Source organism: Cyprinodon tularosa, unplaced genomic scaffold, assembly GCF_016077235.1.
Source record: "Cyprinodon tularosa strain WSP-4 unplaced genomic scaffold, ASM1607723v1 ctg29, whole genome shotgun sequence".
Lineage (NCBI taxonomy): Eukaryota > Metazoa > Chordata > Actinopteri > Cyprinodontiformes > Cyprinodontidae > Cyprinodon > Cyprinodon tularosa.
Genome location: NW_024038996.1, coordinates 218,532 through 237,591, shown reverse-complemented (window position 1 = coordinate 237,591; position 19,060 = coordinate 218,532). Strand labels below are relative to the sequence as shown.

General features: G+C 37.8%; 1 protein-coding gene across 1 annotated transcript; it reads left to right on the top strand.

Moving 5' to 3' along the window:
• The first annotated feature begins 540 nt into the window (after positions 1 to 540).
• On the top strand, positions 541 to 18,660 carry dcaf8 (DDB1 and CUL4 associated factor 8). Its single transcript, XM_038290808.1, has 13 exons — positions 541 to 803; positions 1,217 to 1,298; positions 1,401 to 1,496; positions 2,479 to 3,134; positions 3,415 to 3,555; positions 3,646 to 3,740; positions 3,962 to 4,072; positions 4,223 to 4,353; positions 7,312 to 7,419; positions 11,038 to 11,168; positions 11,362 to 11,481; positions 13,301 to 13,417; positions 16,696 to 18,660. Exons 2-13 carry the CDS (start codon positions 1,262 to 1,264, stop codon positions 16,801 to 16,803), a joined length of 1,851 nt encoding a protein of 616 aa, XP_038146736.1. The 5' UTR covers positions 541 to 803; positions 1,217 to 1,261; the 3' UTR covers positions 16,804 to 18,660.
• The last annotated feature ends 400 nt before the right edge of the window (positions 18,661 to 19,060 follow it).

The window sequence follows — 19,060 nt, the reverse complement described above, 5'->3', positions numbered from 1 at the left end:
TTGATAAATTTTTATAATTTTTATAATTTTTTTTATTTTTCGGTGTAACAATAAACATATACCAAACCGAACAGAAAACCGTGACCACGAAACCATGAACTGAACTGAACCGTGGATTTTGTTAACCATTCCACCCCTAATATATACATGTATATATATATATATATATATATATATATATATATATATATATATATATATATATATATATATATATATATATATATATATATATATATATATATATATATATATATATATATATATATATATATATATATGTGTATGTGTGTGTGTGTGTGTGTGTGTCTGTGTGTGTGTGTGGGTGTGTGTGTGTGTGTGTGTGTGTATAACCGCTGCTAATAGTAGTAAGTGCTCACACTATTCCTGTTAATGGAAAATATAGATGATTATTATAACTATTATAAAGATTACATGACTTTATAAAAACAAGTTAGAAACTTCCGGTTTAAAAAAAATATATATAAATAGAGGAGGCAGGGACGACACCGGAAATGGAGCTGCGCAGAAAAAAAAAAAAAAAAAAAAGCTGGACCGTCAAAACATAAACAGAGCAGAAGACAACCTTGTGTGAACGCAGCTAGCTCGTATTGTTGTCAGACTGTTTCCTAAGCAACAAACATAGCTTAATGCATGCCCTCCTAATGTGGTGTGTTTGCTGTGAGGAAACTCCCAGCCAAGGCACTTAGCTGGTTTACCGAGCAGAGAGGTGGAGGAATCAAATCTGCAATAAAGATTAGGACTAAACTAAGAAGTGCGCCTCGTCGGGCCTCCGAGTAGAGGTAATGCTAGCAATGCTAAGTTAGCAGGTAGAAGTCTCCGTGTTTGGGTAACTAACGTGTTGACTGTAACTTAAATGTCCAATTTTAGCTTTGATATTTGCTCGGCTTTTACATTTTACGGAGCTTTTACTCGGATGATCCGGCTGTCATGTTGGAGAACAGTCGCAGTTATTTGGAGAAACACAAAGCAAACAGTTGGGCCTCTGAGTCGGACTGAGAAGTCAGTTTTCATATATTTGATGCAGCAATGTAACCATTTTAAAGTAGCCTGATGGTACATTTCAAAGCTAAACGACTAACCGTCAACCAAGATCAACTCATTTGTGTCTGCTCTTTTTTTATTTAACGTCCAGGTGTCCTGGTAACCGATAAAACCTGATTAAATTCTGCTTTTCCTTTCTGACTCTTTACAGTTTCTGCCTAAGGACGACGCAGGACATTAAAAAGAAAATAAAAAAATGGCTGAAGCTGATGGAAAATCCCCTATGCTCAACGGTACAGCATGAGAGATGGAAAATACACACTTCTCTGCGTTTTATCATATGTTCTGTTTCTTCCACCTGCAGGTTTTTAAGAGAAAATGTTTGTGTTTATTAGGTGGATCAGATGAAAACCAGTCTGCAGAAGATCAGCTCAAAGAGGAGGATGCCTCTGGAAGTAAAGATGGCCAGTCACAGTCTTCCCCTGAAGATGGTAACAACACCTTTGTAGCCTTAATACCTCATCTTATTATCTTTTTTAACCTACTTTATGCCCTTTTTTTTATTCCGTCTTCCGTAATCAAGCCCAATTGCAACTATGCATGTGAAAAATTGTTTCTTCATTTGTTCTTCTTGCAGTATTAATTTACAATTTAATTACAACCTATGGACATCATTCTTTACACGGCGGCAATGTTTTGAGTCTGTTGTATGGAGTCTCATAGCAGCAGATGCCCCAAAACATAAGAAGGAAGAGCGTGTTCCAGAGGCTGAGGTTTACAGAGAGCACCAGAAGTTGAAAAGAGATGATGTCATTACTGTAAAGTGCATCACTGGTACTACACACTGTTGGTCAGCTGGCTGAAAGAAGGCTGCTACATGTACAGGATAGTGAAATTTGGCTGTTTTTGGTCTTAAATTACTCGGACAGTCGTTGTCTGGAAACTACAGTTGTGCCCCCATCCATTTTTATTAATGCAACGCTATTCTGAAACTATTTTTGGTAAATTGCAAGAAGTAGGTCTTTGAAACAACTAACTGCAGTCTCTACTTACTGATTAACTACCTAATATCAATTTCGAATGCAAAAAAAGCCTAAACTCTTGCTTTAGTGAATCATAAATTTAGGCTGTTATAAAATGTTGAATATGTGCTGAATTTTCAACCAAACTTCTAATTTAAATTCAGCCCAGGTCTTATTTTGCCATTTCTTTGATTTAATTCAGTGGCAGCATGTTTTTTTTCCTAATTGTTTCTACATTTGTAATTCTTGACTTGCAACTCAGTTGTTATACAGGATAGCCACTGGTTTTTAAAGGAATTAGCTTTCCCTGCAAATCTGTGTAGATATTTTCTGGCTTTACTCCCCCTTTATGCTATTAATATCAAACTTTCTTTGTTTGCATGGATTTTTCTTTCCCAAATCTCCCAATAAGTTTGGGTTTCCTTCATATCTTGGTTTTCTTTTTCTGCAGCTCCCAAAGAAATAGCTGAGGTTTCTGGAGACAAAGCCATGCCAGAGGCAGAAGGAGAGACGGGTGGAAACAAAGAAGGAGAGGAGGAAGAAGATACAGACAGCATGGATGGGAGTGGACTGTTTTCTTTGACAGAGGATGGAGAGAGGGAGAGTGAGGGAGGCAGGCGAGAAAGGGCCAAAGACAAGGACAGAGTGAAAAGAGCAGCTAGAAAGAGAATCAGACCCGGAGGTGGTACTAATCACTCTTCCAGCTCAGATGATGATGACGATGATGATGAGCAAAAGGAGGAAGAGGAGGATGACGATGATGACGAGGAGGAGGATGACGAAGCTATGGAGTCATGGCTGGGCGCAGAGCTCCATGACCTCCGTGGCCCCATATGGCAGGCGGTGCCCTCTCTTCGCTCTAGAGAGATCGGCAAGAACTCGCACCAGTTTGTCCGCCGTGTGTGTGGAGCCCGGGGCCTGGTGCAGCGGCTGGAGCTCCAGGGACGCCTGGAGAGGCACACTGGCTGCGTCAACACATTGCACTTCAACCCATCTGGTACGCGCCTGGCATCAGGCAGCGATGACCTACGAGTGGTGATCTGGGACTGGGCCGTCCGCCGAGCAGAGCTGGAATTTGACAGTGGACACAAGAGTAATGTCTTCCAGGTGAGTTGGGGGGAAAACCAATCTATCTTTGAAACATCGACCTGTATTTTCCATTTCTTTTTGTCTATTTCTCTACTTTCATCAATTCTCTTTTTGTCTCCATCCATCCATCCATCAATACATACTGTCTCTTTATGATTAAATTTTATATTAACTGATTACAGTTCTCATTACATGTAGGATTAGTAAATTAGGATCAAAATAAGTAAAAGATTAATAAAGAAAAAACAAAAAAACTTGATGTGACTAAAGTCTGCTTCTTGCCTTTGGGTTTCTACAGGCAAAGTTCCTGCCCCACAGCGGCGACTCCACCTTGGCCATGTGCGCTCGTGACGGACAGATCAGAGTTGCGGAGCTCTCCGCCACGCAGCGCTGCAAGAACACAAAGCGGGTAGCACAGCATAAAGGAGCAGCACATAAGGTGAGTTTATTGGACCAAAATGTGAAATACTTTGGAGATAACATGCCAACTGTTATGTCTTGACTTCTGTTGTTTCATTTATCTTATCAGCTGGCGCTAGAGCCAGACTCGCCTTGTTCATTTCTGTCAGCTGGCGAGGACGCCGTGGTGTATGGTATCGACCTGCGTCTAGACCGTCCTGCCAAGTAAGTCATTGCTTCTTGATCTTTTACAATTTAGATGCAATGCAGTAAAATGCTGCAACTTAAACACTACCTTTGGTAGCACAAAGGTCACTAAACTCTGTCTAGATGTACATAGTAAATGGTCTGTATTTGCATTGCTCTTTAAAGTACTTTACGTACTTTACACAAAAGTGTAAACTTGCTGATGCTGTAATGACTTTGTCTCATGTCTTGTGTGGCAGTAAACTTGTGGTGGTAAAGGAGGGCGATAAGAAAGTGGGACTGTATACCATCTTTGTCAACCCAGCAAAGACCCAGCAGTTTGCTGTTGGTGGCAGAGATCAATATGTAAGGTATGAGCTGAGCGGAGCTCCGCTGTTGGTTGTCCTTCTGGATAAAAAAAAAAGATTTCTCAAATTGATGAGATATTTGATCTGAAAGACAGTTTTATGATTTACTCCTCCTTGGTTCATCTCCTGACTTTTCTTTTTTTTTTCTTAAAGAATCTACGACCAGAGGAAAATCAATGAAAATGAAAACAATGGCGTTCTGAAAAAGTTTTGTCCTTCACACCTGGTATCCAGCGAGTCTAAAACCAACATAACTTGTCTTGTGTACAGCCACGATGGAACAGGTAAAAGCAACATCTCTATTGGATAAATGTGATCTTATTGGCATATTTTATGTCTTTGCACACTCAGACATTTACACCTTTGGCCAAAAGAGCCAAATTCTTCCTGTTGTTTCTCATTACACTATGAATTAGTTTATTCATCCATCCGTCCATTTTCCGTCAAGCTTATCCCTGCTGGGGTCATGAGGGTTGCTGGTGTCTATCTTCAACTGTCTATGGGTGAGAGGCGGGGTACACCCTAGACAGGTTGTCAGTCCATCGCAGGGCAACACAGAGACAAACAGGACAAACAACCATTCATGCACACTTACACCTAAAGGGCTGGTTATGCTCCCACAGCCGTGTTTCGCAATGAGCTTGTCACAGACATTTTTGATTTATGCCCAATATTGAAGTGTGCTCTGCGCTATGGTATTCTATTCCACAATGCAAGAGGGACAACCAGGAACTAGCTGTGGATCTAGATATGGCCGACGCAGTGAGAAAGTGGGGGTAAGTTTGTACGCCAACGGAGGGACATGAGGGCGAAAAAAAGCGGGGATCCAGGTGGAAAAAGGGTCCCAGCGTTCTCGCACACCTCGCTCTTCTAGCTGGTCCATCTTCACGAATTGTTTTCCTCAATGGCGGTCATACAAACCAATCAAGCTAGTAAGGTACTAAAGAGGAAATACGCATAGTGTAGAGCAGTTGTAGATTTGACCAATCAGAGGCCTCCTTTCTGCGGCACTGTCTGCGGTCACCTACAATTTTGGAGATGTGCATCACAGTGTCTGTGGAAGGGGGTGGGGGCACATTTGCATTCATTGATCCTCTCACACATGCAGACGACCTGGTTTCTGAGTATAAATCAGCCCTTAGGAGAATTTACAGAAGCCAGTTATCCTAACAGTCATGTTTTTGGACTGTGGGAGGAAGCAGGAGTAGAACCCACAGATGCACTGGCAGAACATGCAAACTCCAATCAGAGACCCAGTTCCCGGGCTGGGGATCAAACCTGAACTTTCTTGCAGCAGTGCTACCCACTCTTAAACTACATGCAATTGGGATTTGAGAAATTGAATATTCTTCATAAAGTTCCTGCCAAATCTGCAGAAGTATCCATAAATTTCGAAACCTACTGGCAATTTATGTTTGATTTTTATTATTGTGGTGCTTGCAGTTCGGATTATGTACGTGAAAAAACGCCCTTAAGCTGCCGCAAACAGTAGCAGAAAACCGTGAAGAGGCGACTGGGCCAGAGGCTGCCGTCGAACGAGATTCCCAGTGACAGCGCACCGCCGGTTTACGGGGGTCTGAGCAGCTCCGACGGCGAAATAAAATTTAAAGGCAGGATCGTAATTTTGATGAACTGGCTGCACAGAGGAAGTTTTCAGGTGGACTTTCTCACTTAAAATTAAAACTGCTTTTTACCCACGTATAGCAGCAGATATAGCTGCCATTGTTACAGGCAAAGAAAGGATAGGGCAGCTCCACCCACCGCGCATCAGACCCACTTTTCGACCGCCCAGCTAGAGCAGCAAAGATGCTTCAGCCGTGCGTCAGAACTAAACTTGTACAAGCATCAAAAATGAAGAAGCACGTGTTTGTGCTGCTCCTGCTACATGCGGTCTGAACGTAGCATTAGTCACTCCATGTTTTCAAGCTAATCATCTTGTTCAGTTTTACGCAGGTATCTCTAGCATAGCTTGGACTTATGCTCTAGGTCATTATATTGCTGTAAAACGGAAGTTCTGGCCAACATGGTCCTGCAGAATGCTGTGGTAGCCCATCTGTTACATGGTTCTTCTCACTTTTTCCAGTCACCAACCCTGGATCCAGCAAAACAGCCTCAGATAAATCATAGGTGGAACAGGTGAAATAAACCCTTCACATGTCCAACAGCCACAAGAAGATCCTATGCCATGAATTAAGATTTTGCATTTAGATCAATTAGTCGGTGTGACTCTTAAAGTCATCAGTTGTGCAATTATGGTGTTTCATGGTCTTATTCTGTTATCTTAGATAAGTTTATTTTTTTGTTACAACTCATTCTGTCAAATGTGCAGCAGAAGTTCTTCTCTTCAGATAAAACTGAGATGTGCTTACTGCAGCTGCTAACAAGCTTAATAACACATGTCACAAGTCTTGATAAGAAAGACCACATCATTAAAGTTTTTTGTGATGGTCTGAATCTTTTCCATCATTAGCGGCATTTTCTTTACATTTTTCTTCCAACATTCTACTTTCTGCTGTATAATAGTCAAACCTCATGCAGTTTAACCCTAACCTTTGTATGATTTCAAACGATTGATTTGACTTAAACAACCGATATTGCAAAAAAATGTTGGGAAAAAAATAGGTTGTTTTTTTTTCTTTTACCAGTAGTGTGTGTCTGAAAGAAATTGTTTAAAATACTTACAAGTGTTTGTGTTTGCAGAGCAGCTTTCAGATTAGATTTGGCGTCAGCAGCATAAGTTTATCAGCTTTTTGGTTGAGCTTATTGAGCAATAGTCAAAAGTTCAACTGATCAGGACTTTTATGGGAATTTTTAAAACGCAACATTCCAGAACCAACAGGAAAAATGAAAATTCTAACTCAAGTTTAACAGGTCTAAAGTTTTCCAAAAAGTGTCTTTATTACTGTATTATAACCTTTCTCTCTTTTTCTTTCTATCTACCCTTTTTTTCCTACAATAAAAATGTCCTGCCTCCTTTATATAATTAGTTTCTTTGTAACTTACTTCTTATCCGTTCTAGTCCTGCCTGGGTTCCCGCATGTTTTTTTTTTTGTTTTTTTAAGGATGAAATAGCAACATTTAAATCCCGCACAATGAAAAAATATCCGCCCTTAAATCTCTGTGAATTGTTATTATTAAATGAGGAAAAAAGGATAAACTCCTAACTTTCGACTTTGGAAAAGTCTGGAAATGTAACCTGTAGAAAGTGTTGCTACAGTTAAATTATTTTTTAATTTTCTCAGAACTCCTGGCAAGTTACAACGATGAAGACATCTACCTGTTTGACTCAAACCACAGCGACGGGGCAGACTACCGCAGGAGATATAAGGGACACCGCAACAACGCCACAGGTATTTAATTTAGCAAATAAAGCAGAACTTTCATTTTAGGGATACATCGGGTAGTCAATGTTTAGTTTTTTTCTCAGCCAGCCCTGATCAGCCTGTAGGATTAGAAGTCTCTCCAATAAACACACTTAATTTAACAGTCACACTTTCAACATCAATCTTCAGCATTTTTTGGGACAAGCGCTCATAATTAGCCTTTTTTAGTTTTAGAACGGTGTTTAAAAATTAATTTAAATAAGTTCATAAATTTCTGTTACAGACCTTACTGCAGAGAATTAACTTTTGATTCTTGACTGATTAAAAATATTAGGGATGCACGATATAATCGGCCCCATATCGGTATCGGCCTGTATCGGCCTTAAAACTGAATATCGGACATCGGCCACCCCACCGATTTTTAACCCGATATTTGATCAGCTTCTGGGTTTCTAAAGGCTAAAAAAATAAAATAAAATACTACTTCTTCTTAAAAAACTTCTTTTTTACAGACTTAAAAACTTCTAAAGACAAGGGAAAAAATATTGATACATTAAAATATCCCAATATCTTCATATGCTGATATATTGCCATTTAAAAACACCATATCAATCTCTTTTACTAATGAAATATTGCTATATGTCATAATTATGCTACGAAATTCCCCAAAAATTCACGAAATTTTGCCATATTTTTATATGTTGATATATTGACGCTTGATTAATAATTAAATCATTTGTCACTGTAGAGCTGTTTAATGTAGATCTGTCAAAACACACTTGTTGAAATCCCGTCTTGATCCGCTAAATATTTAAATGTTTTTATAACAATTTATTTATAAGCAGACGTACATATTTATTTGGAGTGCCTTTTGATACATTTTAGATATTATTTTTTTACGTCTATAGAACAATTATTGTTCCCCTTTCCATTTAGAAGTGAATAATTCGCATCACTTTTGAATGATAACAGATCTAAAAATAAAACGCAGTGATCATCAAGGCTGGACTGGGGAAACTGCTAGTTTTGCGCAGACTGGCTCGCTTTCAACTGCTGGGTTGACATTTAAAGTAGAAATATTGGCGTGTAAATATGTATGTTAACAAAAGGTTACAGTGCTAATATGTTCCTTTTTTATCTCTGGTGTCAAACTAAATTGTTTCCTGTTTTGCATTAAAAATAACTTCTAACCTGTTAAATGAAGAGCAGATAAAAAAGCTGCTGTATTTTTAAACCTGCATTGACTTTATGAGAAACTTCCTTAGAAACAGATTATTTTCTTCTACACCATCTATAATTTGGTCACTCTATGACATCATTAGTACAGCTTTATTTGGCTAAAATTCAAAAATATTTAAAAGGGTTGCTCCACTTTTGTGGAGGGGTTTCTCTATCTCTAGCCACACATTTTAACCCCTTGAACCCTACGGACCCACCGGCGGGTCCAGCTGCTACATGACCTTGTAATTCTACCAAACCCCCAGTATTGATGTAAAAAACATATTTGGCACAGTTTGGTGACATTTATGGATAAATGTGCCAAAATGGCCTCTCTGCCTAAGAAATTTCTCACTAATACCATTCTAAAATAAATATGATTCATCTGATTGAGTCCACATTTTGTATATTTTTACACAACATTTAGATTTGAAAGTCTGTACTACTTTTTTGTGCTATAAATAATATTTTGGTAGTGTTTTGCAATGTTTATTTCAAAGAAAATTTTGGTGAGGTTCAAAAAATGCAAAATATTTTGTATTTTGTCCCTAATATTTCAGGCAGGGTCAAAGCTACAATGGTGCTGACACCAGAAAACCATTCTATGACATCTTACCTTTACAGACGTACCAAAAGTTTCTTCTTAAATCTAATAGCTTTGAGGCTATAAGTTATTTACTTTTGTGTGTTTTTGTCAGGCAGAAATTTATTTATACCCCCTTAGGGTGTAAGAGGTTAACTTGCAGTATTTAATTTTGCTCGTCGCATACGTGGTTGACACGTAGCATTTTGAAGATGAACAGCATGACCAGCTGGAGCCGCAGTGCGGGATGATATTGGAGTGGATTTTGTTTTCTGTCCCATCCCTCTCACACAGGGACAAAATTCAAGTCCTAAACCAGAGTTTTTTTTCTCTAAATCACAGTATTTTTACTTTTTCTTTTTCATGTCATTAAAATTCTAGAATTTCACATAATCTTATATGATTAGTCTGACTATCTCATTTAAATCATCAAATGCACACATTTAGTAGGCGAGCCCGAGCAGCATTTTTACCAAACAGTTTAAATCTCTAGACCATTTTCTTGGATGACTACTTTTACTTGAGTAAAACTAAGTATTTCTACTCTAACTAAAAAAGTTTGCCCACTCTACTCACCTCTGCTTATTGCTGTATCTGAAAATAAAGGCAAATAAAAGCACCCCTTACCCTGCAGCCCCCCATTTTCCCTACATTAAACTTATCCCATTTAGCTGGATTGCTTGGAAGGTTATAATCAGATTTTAATTACGTTTTTAGCAGAGGTGCACCTCATGCAAAGGAATGATTTATTGAAATTTTGGCAATCCCTAATAAATGTCATCCTCTACTGTGCACCTCCTTATCCGCTATAGAGGCTTTTTCTTTTCTCTGCCAGGCTTTAAGATATCTGCTGTTAACAGTCATATCGGTAGCTATACTACTGTTACTAAGCAGGCCAACCGAGCAGAGAAAAGGAAAAATAGGTGTTTGCACTGTGGGAAAAGCAGCTCTGTGGCGCTGAGGTCAACGGTAACAGGACTTCCAACCAGCGGCCAAACAGGACAATCCTTTTTGGTTTTACATGCCCATCTGTCACTCTATTAATACTGCAGTAAAGTCATTTGTATTGTCGTCCTTTCTTCAGTCTGACCCTAAACACACAAGACTGTCGATCTCAAACTGGCTAGTCTCAGGGGGAAGTCATTGATTCAGATGGTTTTATGAATCATTATTATCATTACATTATTGATTCTAATTTAATTGTTAAACACATTAAATGTTATTAATATATAAATAAATATATATATATATATATATATATATATATATATATTGTAAATGTGATATTAAAGTTGTAATATATATATATATATATATATATATATATATATTGTAAATGTGATATTAAAGTTGTAATATATATATATATATATATATATATATATATATATATATTGTAAATGTGATATTAAAGTTGTAATATATATATATATATATATATATATATATATATATATATATATATATATATATATATATATTGTAAATGTGATATTAAAGTTGTAATCTAACTCGCAGGCAAAAATGATTTTGGCTGCTGGGGCTATTTTACTAGGCTATATCTGTGTACTTTAAAGTTTTACAGTTTGGGGAAAAAAAGGTTGAAAATCTATTATTTGAGGTAAACAAAACAAATTGGATATCAAGTAATTGACCTAAACTATCATTAGGGTTGTGTTTCTTATTTTTATAAGGGTGTAGTTTTTGTAAAATAATTAAGTGGTTACACTTTTTCGTTTACAGAAACTAGCAACAAGTAAAAAAAATAATTAAAATATTTTATTTATTTATTTATTTTTTTTCTTTCAAGATCATCTTGACTCGTCATGCCTTGTATGTTACAGTTAAAGGCGTGAACTTCTACGGGCCCTGCAGTGAGTTTGTGGTCAGCGGCAGTGACTGCGGTCATATTTACCTGTGGGACAAACATTCTGCTCGGATTGTCCAGTTTATGGAGGGAGATCGAGGAGGAGTGGTGAGTTTAAATGACAAACTGTAACAGATTTATTTTTTTTTTTAGGTGGAATTGGCTCCCAGCTACAAAACTAGCATTAACATTTGTGATTTTGTTCAAAAACTTGGTTAACTGAATTCTGTTGAAATTTGAAAAACCTTTTAGTTTTTATGTTGATTGACTGTTTTTTTTTTTGTTTTTTTTTTTAATCAAGGTAAATTGTCTGGAGCCACACCCTCACCTGCCAGGAATGGCCACCAGTGGGTTGGACCATGATATCAAACTTTGGGCTCCTACAGCTGAGAACCCCACTGCACTCAAGGGCCTGAAAGAGGTACTGATTCCTGCTATTTTCCTCCATCTAGTGATCAACTAGTGAACTTACTCTGATTTAAAGAGAAAACCATGCACTTTACAGCAAAGAGGGTCTAATATTAGAGCTTGCTATGCTTTTTTTTAAAGAGGGTGTATCAAACTCCTGTAACTCTTCATATTTTAGATACAGTTCCTCTTTATTTCACCTGGTTAAACACCTTGACACAAACATCTTTAAACACACAACTCTTCTCTATAGTCTGGAGATGATGTGTGTGATGGAAAGATAAACCTGGATTATCATCTAACCTTGATCCAGTTTAAAGTTTGGTCAAGTTTAAGTTTTATGTTCACTGCTCTTACAATCGACAGTCAGGATTTCTTAAGATGTTTATTTTCTATTGTAGAGCTCCTAGTTTCCTTCAGTGCCCCTTGGGTATAAATACACTTTTCCATATCAGACTCTTAAACAATAAGATTGTAATTACATGTTTTCGTTAAACGTCATTATCTTGAAATAAAATGTGCTCCTATTGGTGCGTTTCCATCAGCTTTTTCTAATGAGCTTCATGAAGTTTCGCCTCAGAAAATCTTGACAGAAACATCAAAATTAGAAAAATCTTCCTCAAATTCGTAAAAAAAAAAGTTTTTAAACTTGCTTGAGGTGGATTTTGGCTTAAGGTGCAAACAGGAAATAGAAACACTTTTTTCTAATCGGTGCTGACATAGCAAACTTTAACCTGACATAACTGAACAGCTATTTCTGCCGTCGGCTTCTTCCTGGATTATTGGCTGGAAGCAACATCACCATTATTAGTTTAAATGTTAAAGTAAGAACAACTTGCCCCATAGCGACTCGCGGGGAGCTGCAACTAGTGGTTACAGCATTGCCTTTGTAATCCAGAGGTTGTGAGTTCAAGCCCCACTCCCACAGACTACCATTTTGGGTCCCTGAGCAAAGACCCTTAGCCCCACACTGCTCCCCAAGAGGATGGGTTAAAAAGCAGAGTTCATTTCGTTGCTCTGTACTTGTGACAGTGTAATGATAATAAAACACTGGGAAGAAAAAAAAAACTCAATCAATAAAACTCTCCTCCATTACTGGTCTGTGGTCAGTCCTAGATTGGAGCTTCTACTTCCTGTTTATTACAGTGATGATGTAATGTTTTCGGCGACGTACGATGATGATACGCTTTGTGGCGCTTCATTAATTGGTTTTAAACCAAATGGAAACACCACAAACTCACTTTTCCTTTTTTTTTAAGCTTTCAAAAGAAAATTAGCATTTCAGTTGAAAGGAAACACGGTTTATTAGGAAATTTGGGGAAAAAAAATAGGGCATCATCATTACCAGGTTTGCTAAAATGGTGAGTGTGTTGTAGGTAAGAAAAAAGTGAGGTTTTGCTTCTGGTATCTAATCACTTTACTGGGTTAAATATTTGTAATACAAAAGTTCATTCTGGGTATGGATCTTAAAGAATCCTTTTAAATGGGTTTAAGTTTCTACTTATGCCTGTTTTTGACAATAAAATTGTTGTTAACACGGGGATGAAAACCCTCTATTATGGAAAATTAAGGAATGTTTTCAATAATTTTAGTTAAAGGTATTAAATAGGTAATTACAGCTTTATATGGTAGCTTTTACTTAAAGTGTTGTATCTGTCAAAAATCTGTAGCACAAATATTTTGACATTATATAGATTTAATTTTATTCCTCTCCCTTATTGCCAACCAACTGACAATTTTTATATGTTAGATGTTTGCATAAAAAAAAATGTGCATTTTCTTTATCTCGATCTTTGTCTTAACTGAAAAAATAATTTCTTGTGTTCTTGAAGGTAATGAAGAAAAACAAGCGGGAGCGTGATGAAGACAGCGTGCGTCATGGCGACCAGTATGACACCCAGCTGCTGTGGTTCCTGATGAGACACATGAGAAACAGACGACCTGCTAGGGTGAGCCAAATAGTGAAACTTCTCTATTAGGGCTGGTTAATGCTGTAACGGGCATAACACAGCATGAAGGTCATCGTTTCAAAACCATTTAAGTTTTCTGCAATGTCATTCCTGATGCACAAGTGTTTTATTTATTTATTTTAACTCATGCCTTGTCGGAGAGGGGGCTCGGGTTTTAAGTAGCTGCAGCATCTTATCCCACCCCCACCCCCCACCCCCACCCCCCTCCTCGCATGTTGGATTGTATATTTAGTTTTAAGTGAAAAGCGAAAGTACTGAATCCCTCCATTGCTTGTTATTTCAGTTGCTTCTAAAACGGCTCCCACTGACAAACTTAACTACGACTGTAGAGGTTAAGATAAGGTTCAGCCCACAATTGAGGTGACCACTAAGATCACCCTGCCTACGAAAAAAAGCCTCAGAGAAAACTAAACTCCGACAAATGGCAACAAAGTGAAGCACAAAGTTACCTGATGGAAATAGTGAGAGATTTTACCTCATCAGCACAGATCACAGGGTAAATGGTTTTCTGCATCAAGTCAGTTTTATTTTTAAGGCTCAATGTCTTTTACAGTTACAGAAGTGGGTGAGTGGAATTATTACCGTATTTTCACGACTATAAGGCGTATATAAACATCTTTTTTTTCCCTCAAAATGTGCAGTGCGCCCTATGTGTGTTGTTTCTACGGACGTTGTTGAGACCACCATGAGAACGTTAAAGGGGGAAGTGTGGGCGTGGATTGTGTATAAAAGAACAGGTATGTGCTTTATGCAGAACTCCTCATCTCCTCATTGAGTGCCCATCTCACAGCCGATGTGAAAAAAAAGGTAAAACAAATGAACGCTGTGCTTGCTGTTATCCCGGGGGGTCTGACAAAGAAATTCAACCGCTCGACATCGGTGTGAACCGGTTTGATTAATACTTTGTGCTTTATTCATGTATTTATTACAAACATACCCAGCTTTGCTCTCGCTCTATTTTCAAATACACAGTAGAGTTATTTAAACGTAGTAGAGGACATGCACCTGTACATAAAACCCGCGCCCTATAGTCCGGTGCGCCTTATGTGTGTGTTAAATACAGTAATAATGGCACACATAACTGAGACTGCGCCTTTTAGTACGGTGCATCTTATGGTCGTGAAAATACGGTATATGAAAAAGGTGAAAATCTTAAGCATGTTTTTATCAAATGTATGAGCAGGAAAGCCTGAATATTTAAAGCCCATTGCCAGCACATTACCTTAAATACAGTTTATTAGCAAGTAATAAGGCACTACAAGCTTTTTTTCCTGCTAAACATAAAAAAATCATGCAATCATGACAAAAAAAAAGTATTGTTTGCTACCTTGATCCAGATTAACAATAGTTAGCCTCCATTAGATGCAGTTTTATTTGTTGCTCATATGATCAGTAGCTTTGTTCATCTTTTACAATATCGGGGACTCCTTTTTGCTTTATGGAAAGAAAATGAAAATAAATACTTTGGAAAACTTAGAAGTCTTTTTAAACAAATTGCCATTTCTACGCCTTCTATTTCAAAATCCGGACAATGTTCTCAGAGGATGCTTCAGTAGATGGTGCACACGTAAAACCATTTGGTCATAATAAAGATATATAAACCAAGAATCCATCCTGATGGTGTTTAGAGTGTCAGCACAGGGCACTATTTGCTGACTTTAACAGACGTGTGCACCATCTGCTGGCAGCACCACATACCTATCTTAACAGATATTAGTGACTACTAAATAGAGCCAGACTTGGTGGTAAAGTGACAGCTACGCATGAGGAAAGGCTAACCGATCTAAAGAGGTTCTTAACATGGACTCGCACTGAATGCGGTGCAGCAGGTGTGCTGCAGACAGTCACTCCTAATGAGCGCTGCGACCAGGCTGTCCCTGATGCGCTCCAGCTGCAGAAATTGCATTTGAGAGTAAAAAGGTTCAGGTGGGTTCACACTCTTTCTGGGAATTGACAGTGAAAACTTATGTTATTGTGCGTGTAAATATCCCTCTCATTGGTGGACAGCCCATCTGTTTCTGTTTAGCCCTCTTCTTTCTGTAACAATGCCCACAATGGACCATTGCTGATGCAAGTGTGAACACTGATTTTAATGATTTGGCTTCCTCGTGGTGCTGCACTGCGTTCATTGTGAGCTCTGAGTGAGTTCGGATAAATCCTCCCCAGAGCCTCCTATCAGAACATCAAAGGAAAAATAGCTTTGCTATCACTAGTATCAGCATTGAAATGTTTACTCCTGCATTCATCAGCTTTGCAGCCACATCTGGATGCCTCCCTATCCTGAGTGCTATTTGAGTCTTATTCCTGGTAGAATCTGTTTTTTTTTGTTTTGTTTTTTTTTTCCCCATTTTCCCTCTGGATCTTGGAAGTTTCTTGATTATTTTCACACTTTGCTGTGAGGTGCTGGCTAGCTTAGCTGCAGCACTGACCTGTGAACCCCCTGAGCACTTGTGCAACATCACGCTGCCCTTGTTATTGTTAACATACAGGAAGGGCTTTATTTATTAAAAACTGAGCAAAACAAAGCATAAAACTAAAAAATAACAAATAATTTGCCAGCAGAATATGGTGATGTTTCTGTTAAACTTTGAATGCAACCAGAGTCAGCTACTGGCATTTAAATTAAGGCTGAAAAAAATTAATCGGATTGTTCGATTAAGCGATTATAATACTCGTCAATTTAGTAATCGATTAATGGTTAAATGGAGTGTAGATACTGTAAAATGTAGGATTAGCTGACAGAGCAACCCACTTAAAGCAGTAATAAGTAATAAATATTGAAAAAAAAAAGAAAATGTCAACATTTTCATGTAAGAATAAAAATGTTTTTCATCTGTCAATATCCTCTATCCAGAACTCTTGAAGTGGAAAAGTTTTAGTTTCACCAGGTTTGATTTCGTTAAAAGTATTCTCTAAGGGACCTTTGGCTATCCCATTATAAATCGATTAATTGAAAAAATACTCAACAGATTAATCGATTTGCCAAATAATTGTAAGTTGCAGCCCTACTTTAAATGCAAAAAAAAAAATCATTCTAATGCACCTTTCAATCTTCATAAACTTAAATACCAAAAACATGTTTTTAAAAGCAACAATACTGATTTAACAAGAGTTATGGTTTGAAAATGACTTGTCTAGATAAAAATCTGTTTTTACCATAATTTGATTCAGATAAACTTTTCTCAAAAGCTTATTTATGTAGTTAGTTTTTTAGTAAATCTAATCCCTGTGACGCCTGCCCTCCTCTCTCCATCCAGGCTCGCCGTGAAGGAGCAGACGCAGACACAGACGAGTCCTGGAGCTCCCCAGATTCCTCAGAGGAAGAGGACGGAGGTCCCGACCACGTCCAGTGCATGTCGTCCTGAGCCCCAGACGAACAGACATACACGCACATACATATGCAGATATTTACACAACGTATTGCCCTTGAATTGATGCACATAGGCAAGCACTATTGACACACAGGCAGAAGCCATAGACGCATACAAACACCATCGAGCAGATACATTTCTTTAAAGATACTACACTGTTGAAGCAGAGTGGCAGAGATGCTAAGCCCCAGGTTTACCCAGCAGGGACAAGTTTGTAAACGCCGCCTGTAGACTGCGACACTTCCAGAATTTGTTTTCATTTTTTCTCTGTTAGAATTTGTGCACAGAGGGTTTAGTGAGTGTTTACAACCTTACAAACCACTCGGAGTCCCAGTTTGTTCCACGTGTTTTTGACATGGACTCTAAAAGTTGCTTTGCTAGAAGTACTGAACACTTTTAGCAGGTGATTGTAGTGAGCTTTACATCACCAGCAGACCCAAACCCCCAATCTGGGTTTCAGACTTCCAAAGAAAGACTCAACAGAAGGGAAGGCTGAAGGCTTATACCCTAAAAACCATCCCCTAAATGTGACTCCCTTTAAAGATTTTAAGTAGATTAGGGTAAGTTCTGCTTTTTCCCCAGTTACGTGATTGCTTTAGAGCATCTTTAAGTCCTTTTCATTTTTCACATGGCTGTCTTTATGCTCTCATTTTCTTCTTGTCACTCCTGGTTGCAGTTAGAATCAGGGGCGATTTAGGTTGGACTTTGACAAAATGTGCACTGCGTGTGATGATGGGGGACAGGCTATTTTAATGGGAAACGCAAAAGTGGAGTTTAGGGTTTGTTTTTGTCCCTTTCAAGACAGGATATTTTGCACTTGAGCGTTTCTTAATGAAAAAGAGGAGAGGTAGTTTCCTTCACATCTACCGGCCTTTCCTCTGCTTCTTTCCTCCTCCTTCTCTCCAAACAGGAACTCATCTTTTAGACTCACCTCTGGGTGATCAGGATAAATAGGTGTATGTTTGCCTCTTTTTCTATTTTGAAGTACCAAACCCAACCTTGATCAATTAGTTTACTGCCTATGAGCTAAAAAAAAGTTAAAAATTAAACTCTAGGTTTGACGTTATCTATTCGATTGCTTTAAACCTCATCCTTTTTTGACATAATTGTAAAAAAAAAAAAAAAAAAAAAAAGCTTTGTGTTGAAGTTGGCGTCTTACTAAAAAGTGATTCCATAAAAGTATTGCTGGAAAATCTAAATTGAACAATCCCATTCAAACAAACGCTTGAAGGAGTTTTTTTTTTTGCACTCGGCACATAAATCCTGTCTGTGCTGTGATAACACTGGCTAAAAGATGAGGATGGAGAGCGGCGGGGTTTGTCTGCTTGTCAGTGGTGTGAGAGCGATAAAAGTTAAGTTTTCCTCATTTTCTATGAGAACTGTAGTTAGTTGAATTAATATGTACATATATATATAAATATAAGAACTGTAAAAAAAAAAATAGCAAATGCTGTTTGACTTCAGAAAAAAAAAGGAAAAAGTCAAAACATTTGATTGGTATTGATGCAGAGATTTATATTCTATACTGTACAAGGACAAAATACTTTTCAAATCCACAGAGGAAAAAAAAATTCGTTAATTTTTTCTGTTGGTTTGTTTTTTTTCCGTTTTCTTGACATAAACATTCAAAGTATTAAAGCAGTTTTCTCCTGTTGAGGTTTTTCTTTTTTTAATAGTTCCATAATATCGAAATGTTCTATCCAGATTTTCCCACATGCTATTTTCAGCATATTGCATAGCTATAAAAGAAAAGGCTTTGTTTAAACTATTTTCCCACCACTGCCTAATATTGCATTCTACTGGATCTTTGGAAATATGTACAATTTGTGCAATAAAAAAAGATGAAGCTCTTGAGGTTGTCATGTTATGTCATTGGTGCCTATAAGAACAAAATGATCTCGTTTTTACTACCGCAGTCAACACAAGTAAGGTAAATGTCACTTGAAATTGACAAAAGTAATATTTAGTAAAAAATCAATAAAAATGAACAAAAAAAAGCTTTTCCATTATCATTCAAAAGAATGAATTTAAAATATAAACTCATTAAAAAGGCCTGGACCAAAATGATGGTACCCTTCATGTTTAAACGATTTCTCTAACTTTGGATCAGACCTTCCCTCCTCATTAGCAAACTGCTCCAGGTGTCTCAGGTTTTAAGGGTCCTTTTTCCAGACAGCAGGTTGCAGCTCCTCCCAAAGATGATCAATTGGATTTAAGTCAGGGGTCATAGAAGGCCACATCAGAAATGTCC

Excerpts from the sequence above, each read along its gene's own strand:
- dcaf8 (XM_038290808.1), top strand. The coding sequence starts at position 1,262 with ATGGCTGAAGCTGATGGAAAATCCCCTATGCTCAACG. Across the intron at positions 1,497-2,478 it reads ACAGTCTTCCCCTGAAGATG|CTCCCAAAGAAATAGCTGAG; the intron begins GTAACAACACCT and ends CTTTTTCTGCAG. Across the intron at positions 4,354-7,311 it reads GTACAGCCACGATGGAACAG|AACTCCTGGCAAGTTACAAC; the intron begins GTAAAAGCAACA and ends TAATTTTCTCAG.